The 19,852-nt window shown below is 40.7% G+C and overlaps 1 protein-coding gene across 6 annotated transcripts in view; it reads left to right on the top strand.

Annotated features, from left to right (window-relative positions):
• Nucleotides 1-17,844, top strand: part of ALMS1 (ALMS1 centrosome and basal body associated protein) — a 222,472-nt gene extending 204,628 nt beyond the window's left edge. For 5 of the 6 annotated variants that reach the window (XM_055312267.1, XM_055312271.1, XM_055312268.1 and 2 more), the window contains 7 exons: nt 7,783-7,903; nt 8,953-9,156; nt 9,834-10,063; nt 10,787-10,970; nt 11,849-11,912; nt 16,330-16,429; nt 17,481-17,844. In XM_055312267.1, the coding sequence (XP_055168242.1) occupies nt 7,783-7,903; nt 8,953-9,156; nt 9,834-10,063; nt 10,787-10,970; nt 11,849-11,912; nt 16,330-16,429; nt 17,481-17,525 (948 nt within the window). In that variant the 3' untranslated portion in view covers nt 17,526-17,844. The remainder of the gene's footprint in view (nt 1-7,782; nt 7,904-8,952; nt 9,157-9,833; nt 10,064-10,786; nt 10,971-11,848; nt 11,913-16,329; nt 16,430-17,480) is intronic. The other variant, XM_055312270.1, reaches the window with a different exon arrangement.
• Nucleotides 17,845-19,852: the final 2,008 nt, after the last annotated feature.

Genomic DNA, 19,852 nt, shown 5'->3' with positions numbered 1-19,852 from the left:
CACTTTCTGCCAATAATTTCTAGTTTGGCCGGAAGATTGGAAATACAAACTTCTATACCAAGAGGGTTTTTTTATTTGTTTTTTGAGAGAGAGAGTGCACACTTGTGCCTGAGCAAAGGTAGGGGGACGGAGGGGACCAGACAGGGAGAAAGAATCTCAAGTAGACTCCCTACCCCAGTGCAGAGCCCCATGTGGGGCTCATCTCATGACCCTGAGATCATGACCTGAGCCAAAATCAAGAGTCAGACACTTAACTGACTGAGCCCACAAGGTGCCTCCTTTTTTTTTCCTTTTTCTTTTTAATTAAATGTTACTTATCTTGAGAATCTACCCTATCCCTATTAATGTTAAAAGGAGGGAAGAGGGATGCCTGGGTGGCTCAGTGGTTAAGCGTCTGCCTTCAGCTCAGTGCGTGATCCTGGAGTCCCTGGATCAAGTCCCACATCAGTCTCCCTGCATGGAGCCTGCTTCTCCCTCTGCCCGTGTCTCTGCCTCTCTCTGTGTGTCTCTTATGAATAAATAAAATGTTTTTAAAAAAATAAAAGGAGGGAAAAGTCTTTTAGAGGCTTCCAAAATTATTGCTGTGCTTTCAACCAGACTGTATTCACTTTCCCATCATCCAGTTGCAGTTGTAATATAGAATGTGACAAATGCAAGAGTAATTTTTTCAGATTTTGACATGTAACATAAATTTTGCTAGCAACAGAATAAGCTTGATTTAAAATATCTATATTTTTTCCAAGACATAGCATCCACACTTGTTCTAAATGCTCATGGAATATTCACAAAAATTAATTGTACGTAAGCAAAATGTTGATAAATCCCCAAAGTAGATGTATGCCTAAGTTTATATTTTCTAGCCACAATGCAATAAGGTTGGAATTTAGCAACTATAATTTTTATCATTAAATAGATAAAATTTTTAAAACCTCATTCTAAACTTTTGGATTATAGGACTAAAAATTGAAAATATACTTTTTTTCATTAAAGATAGTAAAGGTACATATCCAAAACTTAAGGGATGTGGCTAAATCCATATTTAGAGAGAAATGTATAGCCTTAAATAAATGGTATATTTTAACAAGTTCAATTAGGTAATAATTAAATCTTCTAGGGCAGCCCGGGTGGCTCAGCGGTTTAGCACCGCCTTCAGCCCCAGGGCGTGACCCTGGAGACCCAGGATCTAGTCCCACGTCAGGCTCCCTGCATGGAGCCTGCTTCTCCCTCTGCCTGTGTCTCTGCCTCTCTCTCTCTCCTCATGAATAAATAAATAAAATCTTTAAAAAATTTTTAAAAATAAATCTTCTAGTCTGAAAGAAGATTAACAAAAGAAAAGAACTCGTCTGAGGATCTGTTATGCAGACACAGTGCCATTTTAATGTTCTGAGGAGGATTTTTCATAGTTCTCATCTACCAAACTTGCAGGAAAAAAATCTAGTTCTGATTCTATAATGATGAATAATAGACAGTTATCACCTAAGTGCCTGCTTTTTTAAGTTTTAATTTCATCTCTAGGAATTAAATATATATCAAAACTTTGTATTTTAGACAGTTTGTGATTGTGTCACTCTTTATTGGTTAGTAAATTTTATTATTGAAACTACAGTTGACATGTGATCTAAAAACTCTTCACAAGAAAAGGCTGTCCTTTGTGCCATAGACTATAGTTCTTGTTTTGGTCTGTCTTATCAATGTGTATCTCTGGTCCTAAACTTCAGTGGTTATAAATGAACTAGCATGAACCCATTCCTCTGAAAGAAAAGCGTCTCCGAGCAGGCATCTGACTGGCAAAATGTCAGCAATAACAAATTTCCTACATGAAGAATAGCTATATGAGGTCATGTAGGAAAACATGGCCTTTCTCCTACATTGGATATATTTTTCTAAGCTCAATTTCTACCCAAAAATAATTTTTTAATTGAAAAGCTTTTGGAAGGATGGAGCCTATCTGAAGGTATCTTTGATCAATAAATGTGGGAATTGAGTCTCACCTAGATTTTAATTAAACTAAAAATACTTAAAAAGCCTGATATATCTCTGAGATAGTAGGAATTATTTTCTTTTCCTGTTGTGGAATAAGGTATCCAAAGGTGAGTTTGCTATCATAATAATAGAAATTAAAACAGAAGTGGCCAGCCAGCCAGCTAGCATGTGTCTTCTTCCAAGACTCTGCAACAGAAAGTTTGAAACCATGGTGCCTGATAATGTCAGTTGCTCTGAAGTCACTTAAATCTTTTGTGTAAGCCTCATTGCAGAGGATTGAGTAAGCTGATTGACACCCAGGCCCTAAGGGATGATGAGATCATCTGAGGAGATAGCTGAGACTTGGTTTACCAACAGCATCCTTAATGAATTCAGCAAAACTGATGTCCTGTCCCTTGGTGGGTCATCAGCACAGATTGTCAGACACAGTAAGACCTGCGCATTGTGATTATTGTTGTGACTCTGTGGAAGTTAACATTGCATGATTGCATGATTCTGACAGTTTGTGCTGGCCCCAGCCATAGTGTGTGTAGTGCTACATTGTACCAAGAACATGCAGTGTCCACATTTTTGTTGGGATTGTTCATGCTTTATTATATGAAAATGACACTTGGTCCCCTTCCATTGTTCTTATATCTGATTTAGAAACAGCAGATGTAGGACCAGAGAACATAAGCTTTTTTCTCCAAATAAGTCTTCATAATCTACATTATTTCAGTTTGGAAAATAAATAAACACATTTTTACAGCTTTTTTGAGGTTTTTCACATACCATAAAATTCACGTACTTAAAATGTACAGTTTGGTGGGTTTTAGTATTCACAGAGTTGTGCAACCATCGCCACAATCTAATTTTAAAACATTTTCAACACCCTCTAAAGACACCCAGTACACATTAGCAAAGTCCCTCTGCATTTTTCCCAACCTCTCACAGCTGCCCCAGCCCCTGGCTGTGGTAACTAAGTAACTAATCTTTCTGTTTCTATAGATTTGCTTATCCTGGACATTTCATATACATGGAATCATACCATATGTAACCTTTTGTGACTGCTTTCACTTAACATTTTTCAAAGTTCATCTATATTGTAGCAGTGTATTCATTCTTTTTTTATTGCCAAATAATATTCCATTGTATGAATATTCCATTACATATTTTATTTATTCACTCACCAGTAAATGGATATTTGGATCTCTTCTCCTTGGCTATTATTAACAAGGCTGCTGTGAATACTCCTTTACAAAGTTTTTGTGTGGATGTATGTCCTCATTTCTTTTGGGCATATGCCTGGGAGCAGATATATGCTGGCATAAGCAGTCTACATTTAACCATTTGAGGATCTGCCCTGTTCTTATCCAAAATATCACAATTTTACATTCCCACCAGCAGTATGTGAGGGTTCCAACTTCTCCACATCCTTGAAAACACTTGTCCTTTGGATTTTCACCATCCTAGAGTTCTAACTAAATATATTTTATTGAGAGAGAACTTATTTTTAGACTTGTTCTATTTTTTAAATGTTTGACTTTTTATAGGCAGGAATTAATCTGAAAGAGATTTGAACTAGAAACAAACACACACCAAGGTCCTCATTGAATCAAATCAGTGGTGCATAGCGTGACTGGTTGTATCCTCTATGTTCAGGAGAGTTGGGCTTGGAAGGGACTGTCATTTCTGCTGCATCTGTGCCATGAGGCACCCTAGCCTCTGCTTGCAGAGAGCTCCACCCTCCCTCATTGTGCATGGGCAGCTTATTTATGTGTCTAAGGCTCCATTATCAAAGGTCTTAATTTCCGGAGATCCAAAATCTCCAATTATTGTACTCCCTTGCTCTGTTCCCAGCCTTGCTTTCAAAAGGCACAAGAAGGGCAGCCCAGGTGGCTCAGGGTTTAGCGCCGCCTGCAGCCCAGGGTGTGATCCTGGAGACCTGGGATCGAGTCCCACGTTGGGCTCCCTGCATGGAGCCTGCTTCTCCCTCTGCCTGTGTCTCTGCCTCTATCTCTCTCTCTCTCTCTCTCTCTCTCTCTCTCTCTCTGTGTGTGTCATGAATAAATAAATAAAATTTTTTTAAAAAAGGCACGAGAAATAAGGCTAATCTTCCTCTTGGGTTCCCATTTCCTTCCCGGAAGTATTTCCTCTCAGGTCTTCACTATGAACCATTTTTCACAGGACATGCTTTCCACTCCCCTTTCCTATAAATTGGCAGCTTCCCTGGTTCTATTGTTTGCTGATATCCTATCTTTAAACATGTCTCCTTGAACTAAGCATGTTGTGCTTCAGATGGTGAGAGCGTGTTGACAGAGCAGATTTATCACCTTCCTTTCTGTGGGTAGGACATTTCTTAAGCCTTATATATGCTTTACTTCTGTTGAGCTCACCAAAGCCATGAAACCTCTATAGCTGCACTCTTTTCTGTATGCTTTTGTTTTATTTTCACTTCTTAAACTGGAATACAGGGCAGCCCTGGTGGCTCAGCGGTTTAGTGCCGCCTGCCCAGGGTGTGATCCTGGAGACCCTGGATCGAGTCCCACGTCAGGCTCCCTGCATGAAGCCTGCTTCTCTCTCTGCCTATGTCTCTGCATCTCTCTCTCTCTCTCCTCTCTGTGTATTCTCATGAATAAATAAAATCTTTAAAAAAATGTTTAAATAAAAAAATAAAAATAAACTGGAATACAATCACATGGTACAAAATTTTCAACATATAAAAGAATATTTTATTGTCTCCTTCCCAGTCCTAGTCACCTAGCTCTCCTTTCCAGAGCTGCTCAGTGTTACTCATTCTTAGTTCTTGCATATCTTCACAGAGATTTTTTTTAAGTTTTATTGAAGTATAATTTATATACCATAGAATTCATCTTTTTTTTTTTTTTAAGAAAGCAGAGTGTAGGGGCAGAGGGAGAAATTCTCAAGTAGGCTCACCACCTTGAGATCATGACCTGAGCCGAAGTCAAGAGTCAGACACTTAACCGACTGAGCCACCCAGGGGCTGAGCCCATTTTTAAATTACATATGTGGAGGGCAGCCCAGATGGCTCTGCGGTTTAGCGCCACCTTCAGCCCAGGGCCTGTTCCTGGAGTCCCAGGATCGAGTCCTATGTCAGGTTCCTGCATGGACCCTGCTTCTTCCTCTGCCTGTGTCTCTGCCTCTCCCTCTCTCTCTCTCTCCTGTCTCTCTCTCTCTCTGTCTCATGAATAAATAAAATCTTTTTTAAAAAAATTACATATGTGGAATGTCTCACATTTATTTAGATCTTTAATTTCTCCCACCAATGTTTTATAGTTTTCACTGTGCAAGCCTTGCACTTCTGTTGTTAAATTTATTCCTAAATATTTCAATTTTTTGATGCTATTGTGAATGGAATTTTCCTTAATTTTATTTTCTGATTGTTTATTGCTAAAATACAGATATACAAATGATTTTGGGTGGCTCAGTCAGTTAAGCATCTTATTCTTGATTTTTGGCTTGGATCGTGATCTCAGAATCCTGAGATCTAGCCCCTAGTCAGGCTCCATGCTCAGCAAGGATTCTGTTTCTCCCTCTGTGGGAGCACTCACGCTTGCTCTGAAATAATAAATAAAATCTTTTTTAAAAATCCAATTAATGTTTTATCTATTTAATTTTATATCCCCAATCTGGCTAAATTTACTAGTTCTAATACTTCTTTATGAATTCCTTAGTATTTTCTATGGACAGGATCATGTCATTTACAAATTAAAAGTTGTACTTCTAAAAAAAAAAAAAAAAGCTGTACTTCTTTCCAATCTGGGTTCTATTCTTTTCACAGGTGTTTTTTACATAAAAAAGCAAATAGCTGCATATGTTTTCTACCTTTTTCTCACAAACCTGGCAGCTCTGCTTTTTATACTTAACAATCTCTCTTGAAAGTCAGTCCTTTCAGTACCTAATGTTCTTTCTTCTCTTACAGCTGCAAAGAAGGGATAGTATATTGCCTGTCAGGCTTATCTTTCACACCACTCTTCCTTATACTCATACATCTTGGGTTTTTTTAACATCACAGTAGGCTCAGAGTTTTATGTTAGTTTTTTACAGTTTATAATCTAAATCACTGGTTCTTTCTAACAATTCTGTACTTTCAGAAATGAAGGTGCTCCCTTTTTGAGCTGAGAAACCTACAGAGAATGCAGTGCTTGCTCAAGTAGAGCCAGCTAGTAAAGGGAAGATCTGAGACTGGCGTAGGTCTTGAGACTCCAAACACAAAGCTGTTTCTACTGTGTCAGAGTTGCTGTTCCTCCTGCCTAGTGTGTGGGGCTTTACAATTATCCCGTGTTTGATTTGGCATCATTCCTGTTTATTATTTTGGATCTTGACAAAGATCCTAAATGACTTAGGCCCTCCCAGATATGCATCATATGAGAAACCTGCTTCTCATACCTCCAAGACACTGATATATAAAATTTTAAGAAGGAATAGAGCAAACCCAGTAACTGGACACGACAGGCACTTAGTAAATACTTGCTGTCAAATGTACACTAAAGGCCTCTCTATGTTGATAATATTTGGGTAAGAGTGGTTCAACCCATTATGGTTCTACCAGTTTATTTTATCATTTAACCCACGTAACTCATCTTCCCCTCAGAGATATCACAAGAAGTTTTGTCATTTTATTCAAATCTAGTTGCACTCAACTACACATTCTTTTGGCTTAACCAGTTAGTGACGATATCTACTAGAAAAAAAAAAAAAAACAACAGGCTAACCTGGCAGTGATTGTTCTGCCTACCTTCCTGAGCAGTAGCTGAAATGTGCTAATCTTTTCTTTGACCTCCAAATGCTTGCAAATTATTAGATTGATGATCCATTCTAGAATTTTATATGTCATTATTGTTAAACCTGCCAGTTTGCAATGCTTATCTTTTTGAAAATTAAAACATTTCTTGTCCCCAGACATCTAAAATCGCCCCTCTGTTTCAAATTTTTAAAAGAAACTGTTGCAGTTTCCTGAGAGACCTGGAATATAGTTTATCTAGTTCAGGGAGCAATCATTCTGCTTCCTTTCCTGACTTAGCCGTGAATTCACTTTTACCAAACTTGCTTAAGTAGATAAGTACCTGGCATTTATGAAAAATACAGGTACTCAGACCCCTCCCCTAGAGACTCTAATTGTTCTAGGTTAGGACCCATCCCTCAGCAGATTGTTGTGATAAGTTTAAGAGACTGTTTTCTACTACATTTTGATTATCTTTTTGTCATTCACTAACATTCCACCATCTTCAACCCATAAAGTTGCCCCTCTTTGCTCTGAACATAATTATAAAGGCGTCTTGGGTTCTTTAATAATTTTTGAAATACTCCAGTCATTTGGGACTTCTCATGGGGCCTTGCAGCTTTGTATTTACCCATGTAGAAGTATCCAAGTCTGATCTTACTGGAGGGCACCCTCTGCAGCCAGCACCCTCTTTAGTCATTCCTAGCCCTCTTTATCTCTCATCAAAATTTTAGAATTAAAAAAAAAAAAAAAAAACTTTAGCATTTCATTCTGAAGACACACCAGGCTAATCTTTGACTAGGATCTTCAGATTTTTTTCAAGTCCTGGGAACATACCCAGTCTTGATGCCTTACCTTTTTACAGCAGCTCAGGCCCATATCCAACCACAGCAGCATTCATTTCCCCGTTACAAATTGTGCAATAGCATGTTCCCATTGTCAGAAGCTTTCTGGCAACTTGATATCAACAACTGGAATTGAATTAGAAGGGGCTCTTGGTGGCTTGTATGTTTTCCTATGCTGTGGTTGACTATGCCAGTGATTTAAGGTAATAACAGGGTCTCTTGTTTTTACAGGTGGCAGACCATGTGATTTCTTCTGACTCTGTTTCATCTTCTACCAGTAGTTTCTGGAGCTCAAGCTCTACCCTTTACAACATGCAAAATGTACAGATGTTAAACAAAGCTGTACAAGCAGGTAAATTACCTGAATTTAACCATTTCCATTGAAATACAAATAGATTTTAAACATATGTTATGATACTTAGTCTCACATACAATAAAATGAAGATTAAAACTATACTCAAATGCCGTTTTTCACCTATCAGACTGGCAAAAATCAATTTCATAGTAAGTTTGAGGGCACAAGTGTAAAGAAGTAGATACTCATACATTCAGGTTGGGAACACAACCCCTATGACAGGCAATTTGGCAGTTTCTATCAAGATAACTTTGACCTGGCACTTCTACTTTTGAAACTTAACCCATAGATATATTGTGCATATGTGCAAAATGACAAGTGTACAGAATTAACCATTGAAGTAATTATTAGAGCAGAGAATTTAATTCAACTTAGATATCCATCAATAGCCAAATGCTTAGATAAATTATCGTGCATCCATATAATGAACCATAGGGTGAGGAAGCACTCTCTGCTAATATGACAAGATCTCCAACATTGATAACTAAAAAGAAAAAGCAAAGTACTTTAAAAATAAAGTACGCTTAAATGTGTGCAAAAATTTCTTTGAAACTATGGGGTTACAAACTGAGTGAATGGAGAACAGAAGTGGGAAAGAGGCTTTTCCCTTATGTTTTTCTATATCCTTTGATTTTATATAACAAAAATAACCTTCTCCCTTGATTTTTTTCCCCCTAAGTCTTGTCTTTATATGTCAACCTCGTCCTTACCTGGATGCCTGTCAGTAAGACTATAAGCATTAAATATCTCACCTGTAATCAGAACTGAAATCCTCTACCCACTGAATCCATGTTAGTTGTTTTTTCCCCTCTAATATCTAACCTGACTTAGAAATAAAAACCTTTTTCTGTCTTCTTCCCCCTTCTCCCCGTTGGTCCCCCTCCCCTTCCCTCTATCTCTCTCCCTCTATATCTCTCCACACCATCCAGAGGAGGCAGGAGCCTGCATTTTTGAAGGCTTAGAAATTTTCCATTTACTAAATCGAATACACATGCCCTCTAAATCTCAAGGCCGCTCCCAGGATATCTGTGGATCTTTCTCCTCAGGTAACTTGGAGATCGTGAACGGTGTCAAAAAACACACTCGTGATGTTGGGATGACTTTCCCAACTCCAAGTTCTAGCGAGGCTAGGATAGAAGAGGACAGTGACATGACTTCTTGGTCAGAAGAAAAAATAGAAGAGAAAAGACTTCTCACCAATTATCTTGGGAACAAAAAGTTAAGGAAGAACAAACACAGTTGCTGTGAAGGTCAGTTTCTTTCTTCCCTTTTTTTTTTTTTTAAGATTTTTATTTATTCATGAAAGACACAGAGAGAAACGGGCAGACAGAGGCAGAGGGAGAACCATTCAGGGAGTCCAATGTAGGACTCAATTCCAGGATCATGCCCTGAGTCAAAAGCAAATGCTCAACCACTGAGCCACCCAGGCATCCCTGAAGGTCAGTTTCTAATTCCAGTTTTGTAGCAAAGAACTAGTGAATTTCAAGTCTCTCACAATGCTAAAATTCTTTTTTTTTTTTTTTTTTTTTATTTATGATAGTCACAGAGAGAGAGAGAGGCAGAGACACAGGCAGAGGGAGAAGCAGGCTCCATGCACCGGGAGCCCGACGTGGGATTCGATCCCGGGTCTCCAGGATCGCGCCCTGGGCCAAAGGCAGGCGCCAAACCGCTGCGCCACCCAGGGATCCCCAATGCTAAAATTCTTTATTTCTAAGTGACTCTCTCTTGACCCCATCTCCTCCAGCACCACCTTGGCAAATTTTCAAAGTATCTAGCACTGCAATTACAGTCATACTTGCAGTTAAGCAAACTCCAGGACATCATGCTGGCCTCTGATAGCTGCATCCCCTCAAGAGCCTATATTACACACATTCTTTGATGAGAAGAATGAAAAATCTTTTTTCTTTCTTAAAAATAATTTCCATAGGAGTATCATGGTTTGTTCCTGTGGAAAACGTGAAGTCTGAACCTAAGAAGGAAAACCTACCCAAGCTTCATGGCCCTGGTATCTGCTGGTTTGCACCAATAACCAACACCAAACCGTGGAGGGAACCTCTACGGGAACAGAACTGGCAGGGACAGCACGTGGATGGCCACAGGCCACTAGCAGGCCCAGACAGAGAGCGACTGAGGCCATTTGTGAGAGCAACCCTACAGGTGCAGTGACATTGAGTTATTTCTAGCCATATGTTTAAGGGGATCAGAAAGGGAGATGCAGAGATGTTAAATTTGTGACTTGGCCTTCTGAAGAACAGTCACATAACACTCATTTCTTGCACTTCCACAGTTCATCTCTTCCCATTGTCATCATTAATCAAAGGCCGCTTGCCTGTTAACCATTGTAAATTGTTTTTTGCCCTCAGTACCTGAGGACAAGGCAAGAGGAGGGAGAATGTTGTGATGCCGGGTTTGTAGAAATCTGCATGTAGAGCGCTCTGGAGGTTTGATATTTGTGTCAGTCTATGTGTGTTCCTTCATTTAAATAATTCCTATGTCTGCTTAGCACAGGATTTAAAAGGCACAAAATCCCTTCTTTATATGTACCTTGGCAACTGAAAGAAATGTCATTTAATAATGTATTTGTTTGAAGGGAAATTTAAAATAGCACATGGACTGAGCTCTAGCGCATCAACATTTGGAAGAATTGTAATTGCCAGAGTCTTAGTTCTTAGCTTATTCCAAAGGCATCCTTTGGTTCCTCTGGCTTTCCTACTGGAGCTCTCCCCTACAGAGAGTTGTTAGATTATTCTTCAACTCCAGAAATTTTCTGCACTTTAGGAACAGGCTCCTCAAACCACTTTTGGTCAGGCACTGTTTTCTAGGCCCTTGGAAAACAAGCTGCATCATTAACATGAAGCTGGGGGCCTTTTCTCTCTTCAGGAATCCCTTCACCTTCACAGACCTGACTTCATCTCCCGCTCTGGGGAGCGGATAAAGCGTCTGAAGCTGATAGTCCAGGAGAGGAAGCTGCAGAACATGTTGGAAAGTGAGCGAGAGGCACTGTTCAATGTTTCAAGAGAATGGCAGGGCTACCGGGACCCCACGCACCCGCTCCCGAAGAGAGGTACCCTCCGGCTCTTCGCTTGCTTACTGACTTCACACCAGGGAGCACTGCTCAGTGCCCAGCCAGTGACAGAGACAGAAAGGGACTGTTTGCTTGCTGAGATCCCACTTTCCTTACGTAGCAGAACCTACCCTGTGTAGCTCTCAGCACTTTCGTGATGCATATAAGGCCAAGTCCTCTTGCCCTTGTGTCTTAGAGATCAGAGTGTGCAGTGAGAATGATGCTTTTATAAACTAGCCATGTGTCTGTGAGCAAATTAGTTCCAAAAGTATGTTTTTTTCTTCAAAGATGGGGCTGATTCCAGGATTGCCTATCTCATAGGGTGGTGATAATAATAATAATAATAATAATAATAATAATAGTAACCCTTATGTGTTTTGCCCAGGCACTGTTCTTGTGTAATGCTTGTAACACCTCTCTGGAGTAGATGCTTTTAATACCCCTATTTTACAGATGAGAAAACAAAGACAACAAGAGCTTAAGTCCCTTGCCCAAGATTATTCACCTGATGAGCTGGGATTTAAACCCTCCAGGCTGTACTCCTAACATTCTGCTAGGTGTAAGATCGCCATAAAATAATATATGAATGCTGTGAAAACTGTGAAATGCTACCTAGTGCTTTCATCACAGCCCTACCTGCAAACCAGCCAGTGTTTCTTTTCACACTGTTTAGTCTGTGCCACAGTGTGTTGTGTCTTCAAGAGCCTGCTGTCAGCAGTCCCCACAGTCTAACCTTGGCCTTGACCTTGGTCATTGCTCACTGCCCAGTACTGTCTGCTCAAGGTAGAGGCATCAGGTTCTAGCAGCGCCTTCTCACAGCTCAACACCCTTCCCTATTAACCCACTATCCACTGAAAATCCCTTCTTCTCATGCTTAGGTTTCCTGGATGCCCGAAAGAGCAGGCCTATTGGGAAGAAGGAAATGATTCAGAGGTCTAAACGGTAAGGCCAAAAGAATAAGAGTAATTATAAAAGTATAAATAAAGCCACCAAGTGATCAGAAGCTCTGGCTTGGGATGCCCTGGGTGGCTCAGTGGTTGAGTGTCTACCTTCAGCTCAGGATGTGATCCTGGAGTCCCAGGATCAAGTCCCACATTGGGCCCCTTGCATGGAGCCCACTTCTATCTCTGACTTGCTCTGTGTCTTTCATGAATAAATAAATAAAAGCTTTAAAAAAAAAAAAAAGAAGCAGCTCTGGTTTGCCTCCAGAATAAAGACATTATGCTCAAGTTAAAACATTAAGAGAAAATTAGTTGTGAAAGAAGTTTCTCATAACACTAAAAAAGGAAAGAAAAATAGCAGATTGCAATATAGATGAGTCAGATATAAAAGATGCAAAGAATTCCCACTAATTTGTATGCTTTTGTCAGGCTTGTTTTTGTTAAAAACCTAAATATAAATAAAGATACCTAAAATATAAGATATGAATATTTTGAAATAAGATGTTTATTTGGGGTATTACCCTTTATCCACGCAATCCGATTTCTAGGAATTTATGCAATAGAGTGAAATAATAGAATACTAAGACATATTAAATTAGGCTTTAAAAAAAGTCAAGTTTCAGAAGCATGTGTACACTGCTACCACATGCAGCATTTATAAAGTATTTGTGCCTAAATAGATGCATATGCATTTATATGCATTGAATATCTCTGGAAGGATATCCAAAAAAACTGGTAATAGTGGTTGCCTTTTGGAAAAAGGACTGAGTGACTAACCTACAGAGGTAGGACAAAGACTAATTTTTTGCCTTTTTATACTTACTGAATTTTGTGCCATTGCATGCTTTAGCAGTTAATTAGCGATATGCATATATCGATTATGAGAATGCCATGGATTTAATTGATGTATAACATTGTGTAAGTCTAAGATACGTGATGTGATGACTTGATTCATGTATATATTGCAATATGTTTACCACACTAGTTAACACATCCTTTAACTCACATAATTACCATTTTGTTGATGGTAGTAGCATTCTTACGGTTATGGTGAGAACATTAAAGATCTACTCCCATAGCAGCTTTCTTTTTTTAATTTTTTTTATTTTTTTATTGGAGTTCAATTTGCCAACATATAGCATAACACCCAGTGCTCATCTCAAGTGCCCCCCTCATTGCCCATCACCCAGTTACCCCAACCCCCCACCCACTTCCCTTTCCACTACCCCTTTCCCAGAGTTAGGTGTCTCTCATGTTTTGTCACCCTCACTGATATTTTCACTCATTTTCTCTCCTTTCCCCTTTATTCCCTTTCACTATTTTTTATATTCCCCAAATGAATGAGACCAGATAATGTTTGTCCTCCGATTGACTTACTTCACTCAGCATAATACCCTCCAGTTCCATCCACGTCGAAGCAAATAGTGGGTATTTGTCGTTTCTAATGGCTGAGTAATATTCCATTGTATACATAGACCACATCTTCTTTATCCATTCATCTTTCAGTGGACACAGAGGCTCCTTCCACAGTTTGGCTATTGTGGACATTGCTGCTATAAACATTGGGGTGCAGGTGTCCCGGCATTTCACTGCATCTGTATCTTTGGGGCAAATCCCCAGCAGTGCAATTGCTGGGTCGTAGGGCAGATCTATTTTTAACTCTTTGAGGAAGCTCCACACAGTTTTCCAGAGTGGCTGCACCAGTTCACATTCCCACCAATAGTGTAAGAGGGTTCCCTTTTCTCCGTATCCTCTCCAACATTTGTGGTTTCCTGCCTTGTTAATTTTCCCCATTCTCACTGGTGTGAGGTGGTATCTCATTGTGGTTTTGATTTGTATTTCCCTGATGGCAAGTGATGCGGAGCATTTTCTCATATGCTTGTTGGCCTTGTCTATGTCTTCCTCTGTGAGATTTCTGTCCATGTCTTTTGCCCATTTCATGATTGGATTGTTTGTTTCTTTGTTGTTGAGTTTAATAAGTTCTTTATAGATCTTGGATACTAGCCCTTTATCTAATAGCAGCTTTCAAGTATATAATGCAGTATTGTTAACTAGAGTCACCATGCTGGACCTTAGATTCCCCAGAACTTTTTTCCTCTTACAACTGGAATTTTGTACCCTTTGACTAACACCTCCTCATCCCCCAATGCCCCAGCCTCTGGCAATCACCAATTCTAGTGTCTATTTCGGTGAGTTTGATGTGGGTTTTTTGTGTTTGTTTGTTTGTTTAAGATTTTATTTAAATCTTTAAAGATTTAAGAGAGATAGAGAAAGACCATGGGCAGGGGGTTGCAGAGGGAGAGGGAGAAGCAGGTTCCTCGCTGAGCAGGGAGCCCAATGCTCAGGGTCCTGGGATCACAACCCAAGCTGAAGGCAGACGCTTAACAGACTGAGCCACCCAGGTTTGATGAGCCCCAAGTTTGATGTTTTTAGATTCCATGTGTAAATGAGATCATACAATTTTGCCTTTCTCCATCTGACTTATTTCATAGCATAACGTCCTCAAGGTCCATTCACATTGCAAATGGAAAGATTTCCTTCTTTTTTATGACTGAATAATAATATAATAATACATTTGCTTTATCCATTCATCTGTTGATGGTCCCTTAGGTTGCTTATGGTGGTTCTATTTTTAATTGTTTGAAGAGCCTCCACTGTTTCCTGCAGTGGCTGCACCAATTCACATTCCCCACCAGCAGTGCACAAGGGTTCCCTTTCTTCACATCCTGGCAGACACCTGTTATCTCTTGGTTCTTTAATAATGACCATTCTAACAGGTGTGAGGTGATATCACATGTGGTTTTCATCAACAGTGACATTTAAGAATGTCTGTACCTGGAGGTCCCTGGGTGGCTCAGCGGTTTAGTGCCTGCCTTTGGCCCGGGGCGTCGTCCTAGAGTCCCAGGATCGAGTCCCGCGTTGGGCGCCCGGCATGGGGCCTGCTTCTCCCTCTGCCTGTGTCTCTGCCTCTCTCTCTCTCTCTCTCTCTCTCTCTGTGTGTGTGTGTGTGTGTGTCTCATGAATAAATAATAAAATAAAAATAAAATCTTAAAAAAAAAAGTATTTTCCTCTTTACTCTTGTTCCTGACCTTTGCCCTAGTGTTGTCAGTTACTGATTGCCTCCACCATATCCGAAACAGACCTGCCACACATCCAGCTGGAAGCTGGGGAGCAGGCGCCTCTAGCCGTGTTATCCCCCACATACACACACACACAGCCAACTAGCACATTCTGGGCACTCAGTGTGATTGCTCTGGAACTTGCTCTCACTGCCTTGATGCAAGCTGGCCTCCACTTTCAGAGGACGCTCTTCTTCCTGCTTCTGTTCTTTCTTGTTTCTCATTTAGTTCCCACAGAGCCTCTACATCATTTTAAATGATACTCTTCAAATTATAGAAAACTTTGGAAAATATAGAGAAATAGAAAGAAGAAAATAAATGTCACTGATCATCCTTCCATCTGAACTGAACTGACACTAGTCCTGTTTCTGGCAGGAGTGGGGGTTTTGCAGAGACCTGTATTCACACACTTATTTTTTCTCAAATTGCTGATGATAGTGTGTGTATATATAGGTTTGTAGCCTGCTTTATTTTGCTCAACATTATATTGTGAACATTTTCCCATATGATTAAAAATTCTTTGAAATATATTTTTTATGCTTTGTAATAATCCCATTATATTCTATAATCTGTTTCACTCTTCTTTTGTTGGAAATTTAGATCATTTCCAATTAGAGTATATTTATCAAATGCATGTTTAATCATGTTCCTCCCTACTTAAAATCAGTGGCACCCAGCCTTTGATAGGACAGAGGCCAGGGTTTTCACATGGCTGCAAGACCCTACACAGCCCACCTCACCTTCACCTCTTCTGCTTCCCACCTGCTTCCCTGCACACCTCTCTGAGGCCTTGACTCTTTCTAATACTCCCTTCTCCTCTCATCCCCTCTCTGCTCCTCTCTTTAAGACCCACCTTTCATTTCTTGGAAATCTATGTAGCATTTTGTACCTAGGGCCATGATTGTGCTTTTCTTATTATTTTCTGTGTGTTTAAAAATATACTAATTAACACATCTATATTCTTATATTGAAACTGTACATTTTTGCATATAGAGTGAGAAGCTGTTATCTCCACTCATTTATTCCACACCTTTCTCAGAAGTAACAACTATAAGCTGGATTTCTTGATGTTTTTGTTCATCTGTCTGCCCTCCCAGATCATGAGCACCCCGGGCCAGTGTTCTTTGTTTCCAACTGTCTAACAGGAAACAGGCCCACCCCAGGGTTCTGGGGCCTGTCTCTGAGGGCCCAATGCCCTGAGAGCAGCATACCTCAGGGAGATGGGGGAGAAGAGATCATGTCCCTCTGTGGTTAGGTAATCTCATTGCTTTTTGTTTTCCTTTTGGCACCGTTCCTAAGAATTTATGAGCAGCTGCCAGAAGTGCAGAGAAAGAGAGAAGAGGAGAAGAGGAGATTGGAATATAAGTCATACCGGCTGCGAGCTCAGCTATTCAAGAAGGTCAGTCAGTCTTGGAGCAGGATCCATCAGCTTTATCAGGGGAAAGAGAAATTGAGAGAAACACATATGACCTGTTGAATTAACCATTACATATCTGGGGAGTAAACTTAAGCTTGTGATGCGTTGTTCCACTGCTAAAATTTGGAAGGCACCTGTCTAAATCTAAAAATCTTAAAAGGTAAATCTAAAAAAGGCACCTTCCAGGTATATATTTGGAATGAAACCAAATTCCATACTTAGGAGTTATGGTAGAATGTCCTAATCTATCAGAATTGTTGGGTTTTCATTCTCTACCCCCAAATGATAGTTTTATACTCCTTATTGGTTAGTCAGATAACCTCTAGAGGTTGTAAAATAAACTGGAAAATGTCTAAGTATAGTATAAAGTTGGCAGCTTGAGGAGTCAGAGCCTCAAAGCCGCCACCATTTCCTGCCCATGGGCCCAGTGGAATCAGTAATGCTGCAAGTCCCAGACCCTCGGAGGCCAGGAGACTTGCTATCAAAATATTCCTTGAAAAGCCAGGCAGGCTGCCATGCCTGAAGGCCCATATCCTTCACTGTTTTCATTTCCTTCCCAACCCCTTCACTTCACCGCCAGAGGACTCTGAAAGTCAGAATCCAAAAGACGAGTTTATACCAGACCGATGTGGGATTGGAGAACTGCTTCTGGAACACACCCGGAGCTGGGCTGGGCCGGGCCGGGCCCTTCGAGGAAGGGGTCCCCCGGCACCACATGGCCTGTCCATTGTGTCAGCGTCACAGGCCAGGCCTTTTATTGTGCTTGTATGTTTGAACTGATGGATGGATGAGTCTATCTGGATATTAAATCTGTACAGAAGGACTGTACAGAAGTAATACATACTGACTATATAGATCATCTTTCCTAAACACCTCAAGAAGAATTTTTTGCATGATTAGTTGCTATAGCTGGGGAAGATAAGATTTGGGTAGAACCCCACTGGTCTCAGCTACATATCTGGGGTGAGAAGCGGCTGTCTGCTTCTGATGGCAAAAGTATCTAATTTTTTCCTGTCTTTCTTTTCTTACACAGAAAGTGACCAATCAACTCTTGGGGAGAAAAGTTCCCTGGAACTGATATAAGATTATTTTCCTCAGAATCTTGGAATTATATTTTATCAACCTGAAGAAGCACAGTCCTTACTTTTATGAGTCTGGTTTAATAAAACTTAACTCGTTGTCCATGTGTAATTTAGAAGTAGTAACCTGAAGAGTCTGAGACCAATTGGTGATTAAGATTATTAATGGTTTGGTAGTAGTACTTTCTCCACAGTGGCCCTGCCCACAGGAATGTTTGTCACAATGATATCATTTCTGAACTGTGGCCACAAATAAGTCCCTTTTTGTATGTGTTTTTATAGTTTAGAAAATAAATAACTTTTGATTGATTCATAGTACAGCAAGCAGCAAAGGATCATTTCTTTACCATCTAGAAATATGCAGAGAGCTATGCAATGTCTCTCCTGAGGTGTATGGGGAACCTCAACCTAAAAGCATCAGTCAAGGGATATGGGCTACGGGAATGAAATGTAGCGTTTTCTTTACAAACACGGCAGGACGTGATGATAGCTGTCATGGGCTTTGTTGGAGATGGTGTCTGGGTAGAGTAGCTGTTGGGCATGTGCAGATGCTCTCAGCGGACCAGGCACCTTGGGTCAAGAGCCTCCTCTTAGCTTCATTCCAGCTTCCCAGAGGCCTCTACCCTCTAGTGAATTTCCCTCCAGCCACCCTCTTTTCAGGATTGAAGCCTCAGAGCATTTATCATCAGACATGGAACCAACATTTATAACTTGGATAACCACTTTGGAAAATCATAAGTTAATAAACGTAATAATGTACATAAAGCATTTAATTAATTCTGTAACCTGGAGTGACAGCTAAAGCCCAGAGTTTACAGAGGGAAGGTGCTAATCGGCCTCATTCTAAAAGAACGAGAAAAGCCCCAGCAGGGCAGTAAGGGACCATCTGCCTCCCCAGAAGGCTTCCGCAGAGGCCAAGTTAAAGAGCAGACCCTGCCACTAAGCACAGCTCAGGTGGTGCCGCCAAAGCTCCCTTCCTACCAGAAGGAAGCAATGAAGAAGGCTCAGAGAAAAGAACCTTCAGTGTGTGAAGTTTGATGTAGGAAAAATGTTAGGGTTTGAAGCCGACAGCCAAGAAAGAATTCTTGAGACGTCTTTGGTACAAAAAAGTAGTTTTAGTACAGCACGGGACCATGAGGATTATACTTTCAAGTTGGGAAGGGGTTAGGGACAGTATAAGTCTCTAAGGAATTTTGGAAGCAAGGCTTCCAGGACCTTGGGGGGCTAGCTATTTTGGGAAAAAGTCATTTATTACCATCTATTAAAACCTGAGCCATGAGGCCCTTCGGATGTGTATTGGTGGGTCATATGCTTGGGGGATGATTGCCAGGATAAAGGCAGTTTCCAAAGGATTTTTTTTTAAGAAATTATTTTTTTTTAATTTTTATTTATTTATGATAGTCACAGAGAGAGAGAGAGAGGCAGAGACACAGGCAGAGGGAGAAGCAGGCTCCCATGCACCGGGACCCCGACGTGGGATTCGATCCCGGATCTCCACGATCGCGCCCTGGGCCAAAGGCAGGCACCAAACAGCTGTGCCACCCAGGGATCCCAAGGATTTTTATATGTTAAAGTAGACTTACAGGATCCTGGAGGTCAGGCTAAGATTTCCTGTTGCCCTTAGCAAAGTATGAACATCGATGCAGCTGAGTTCCTAGAGAAATGTCACTCTCCTTGTTTCAAGGACTTGTCAGTGGGCTGTAGATAGTAAGGAAATTTAAGAATTTTTCTTCTGCCTTTGTTTCCCACATCAGAGTTTACCCTAGTTCTTTCCTTTTGTGCTAGGCAAGATAATTTAAGCACTCTGGGCCAGCTAATTTATAAAATGAAAGGGTTAATAACCCCTAAACCCTCTTTCAGCCCTCAAATGCTATGACTGTTTTACATCTTTTCGGAAGTTATTATTCAGAATATAAACAAAGTGATAGTTGTCTGGAAACCTGGATCTACACAGAAACCAGAGCGAGTTGGAGCCTGCTTAGAAATGATGAGGGTGATTCTCTTCAGGCCCTGGGCTCTGTCATCCAGACTCCCCAGAACATTTATGTTCAGGGCCTGGGAAGCCACAGGCGGCAGCTGTGGCTCCTTTCTGCCACCACGCCCACCGCCAGCCCCAGCCCCAAAACACACCTGCTTGGGAATGCTACTGCTGATGCCCTGCCAAGAACCTGTTGGCCTCTCCAGTAGGTTCCACAGACTTCCTTTCACATTATAAGGGGAGTTCCCAGGCCATCCGGCCCTGCTTGGACAGGGAGCAAAAATCGAAGCCCTGTGTGGGGGAGGTAGGCTGAGAGTCTCCCAACTGCAGTTTTCCTTGGCAGAGTGC

The sequence above is a fragment of the Nyctereutes procyonoides genome, unplaced genomic scaffold (assembly GCF_905146905.1).
Source record: "Nyctereutes procyonoides isolate TBG_1078 unplaced genomic scaffold, NYPRO_anot_genome, whole genome shotgun sequence".
In the NCBI taxonomy this organism is placed as follows: domain Eukaryota; kingdom Metazoa; phylum Chordata; class Mammalia; order Carnivora; family Canidae; genus Nyctereutes; species Nyctereutes procyonoides.
This window is presented reverse-complemented; position numbering and strand designations above follow the sequence as displayed.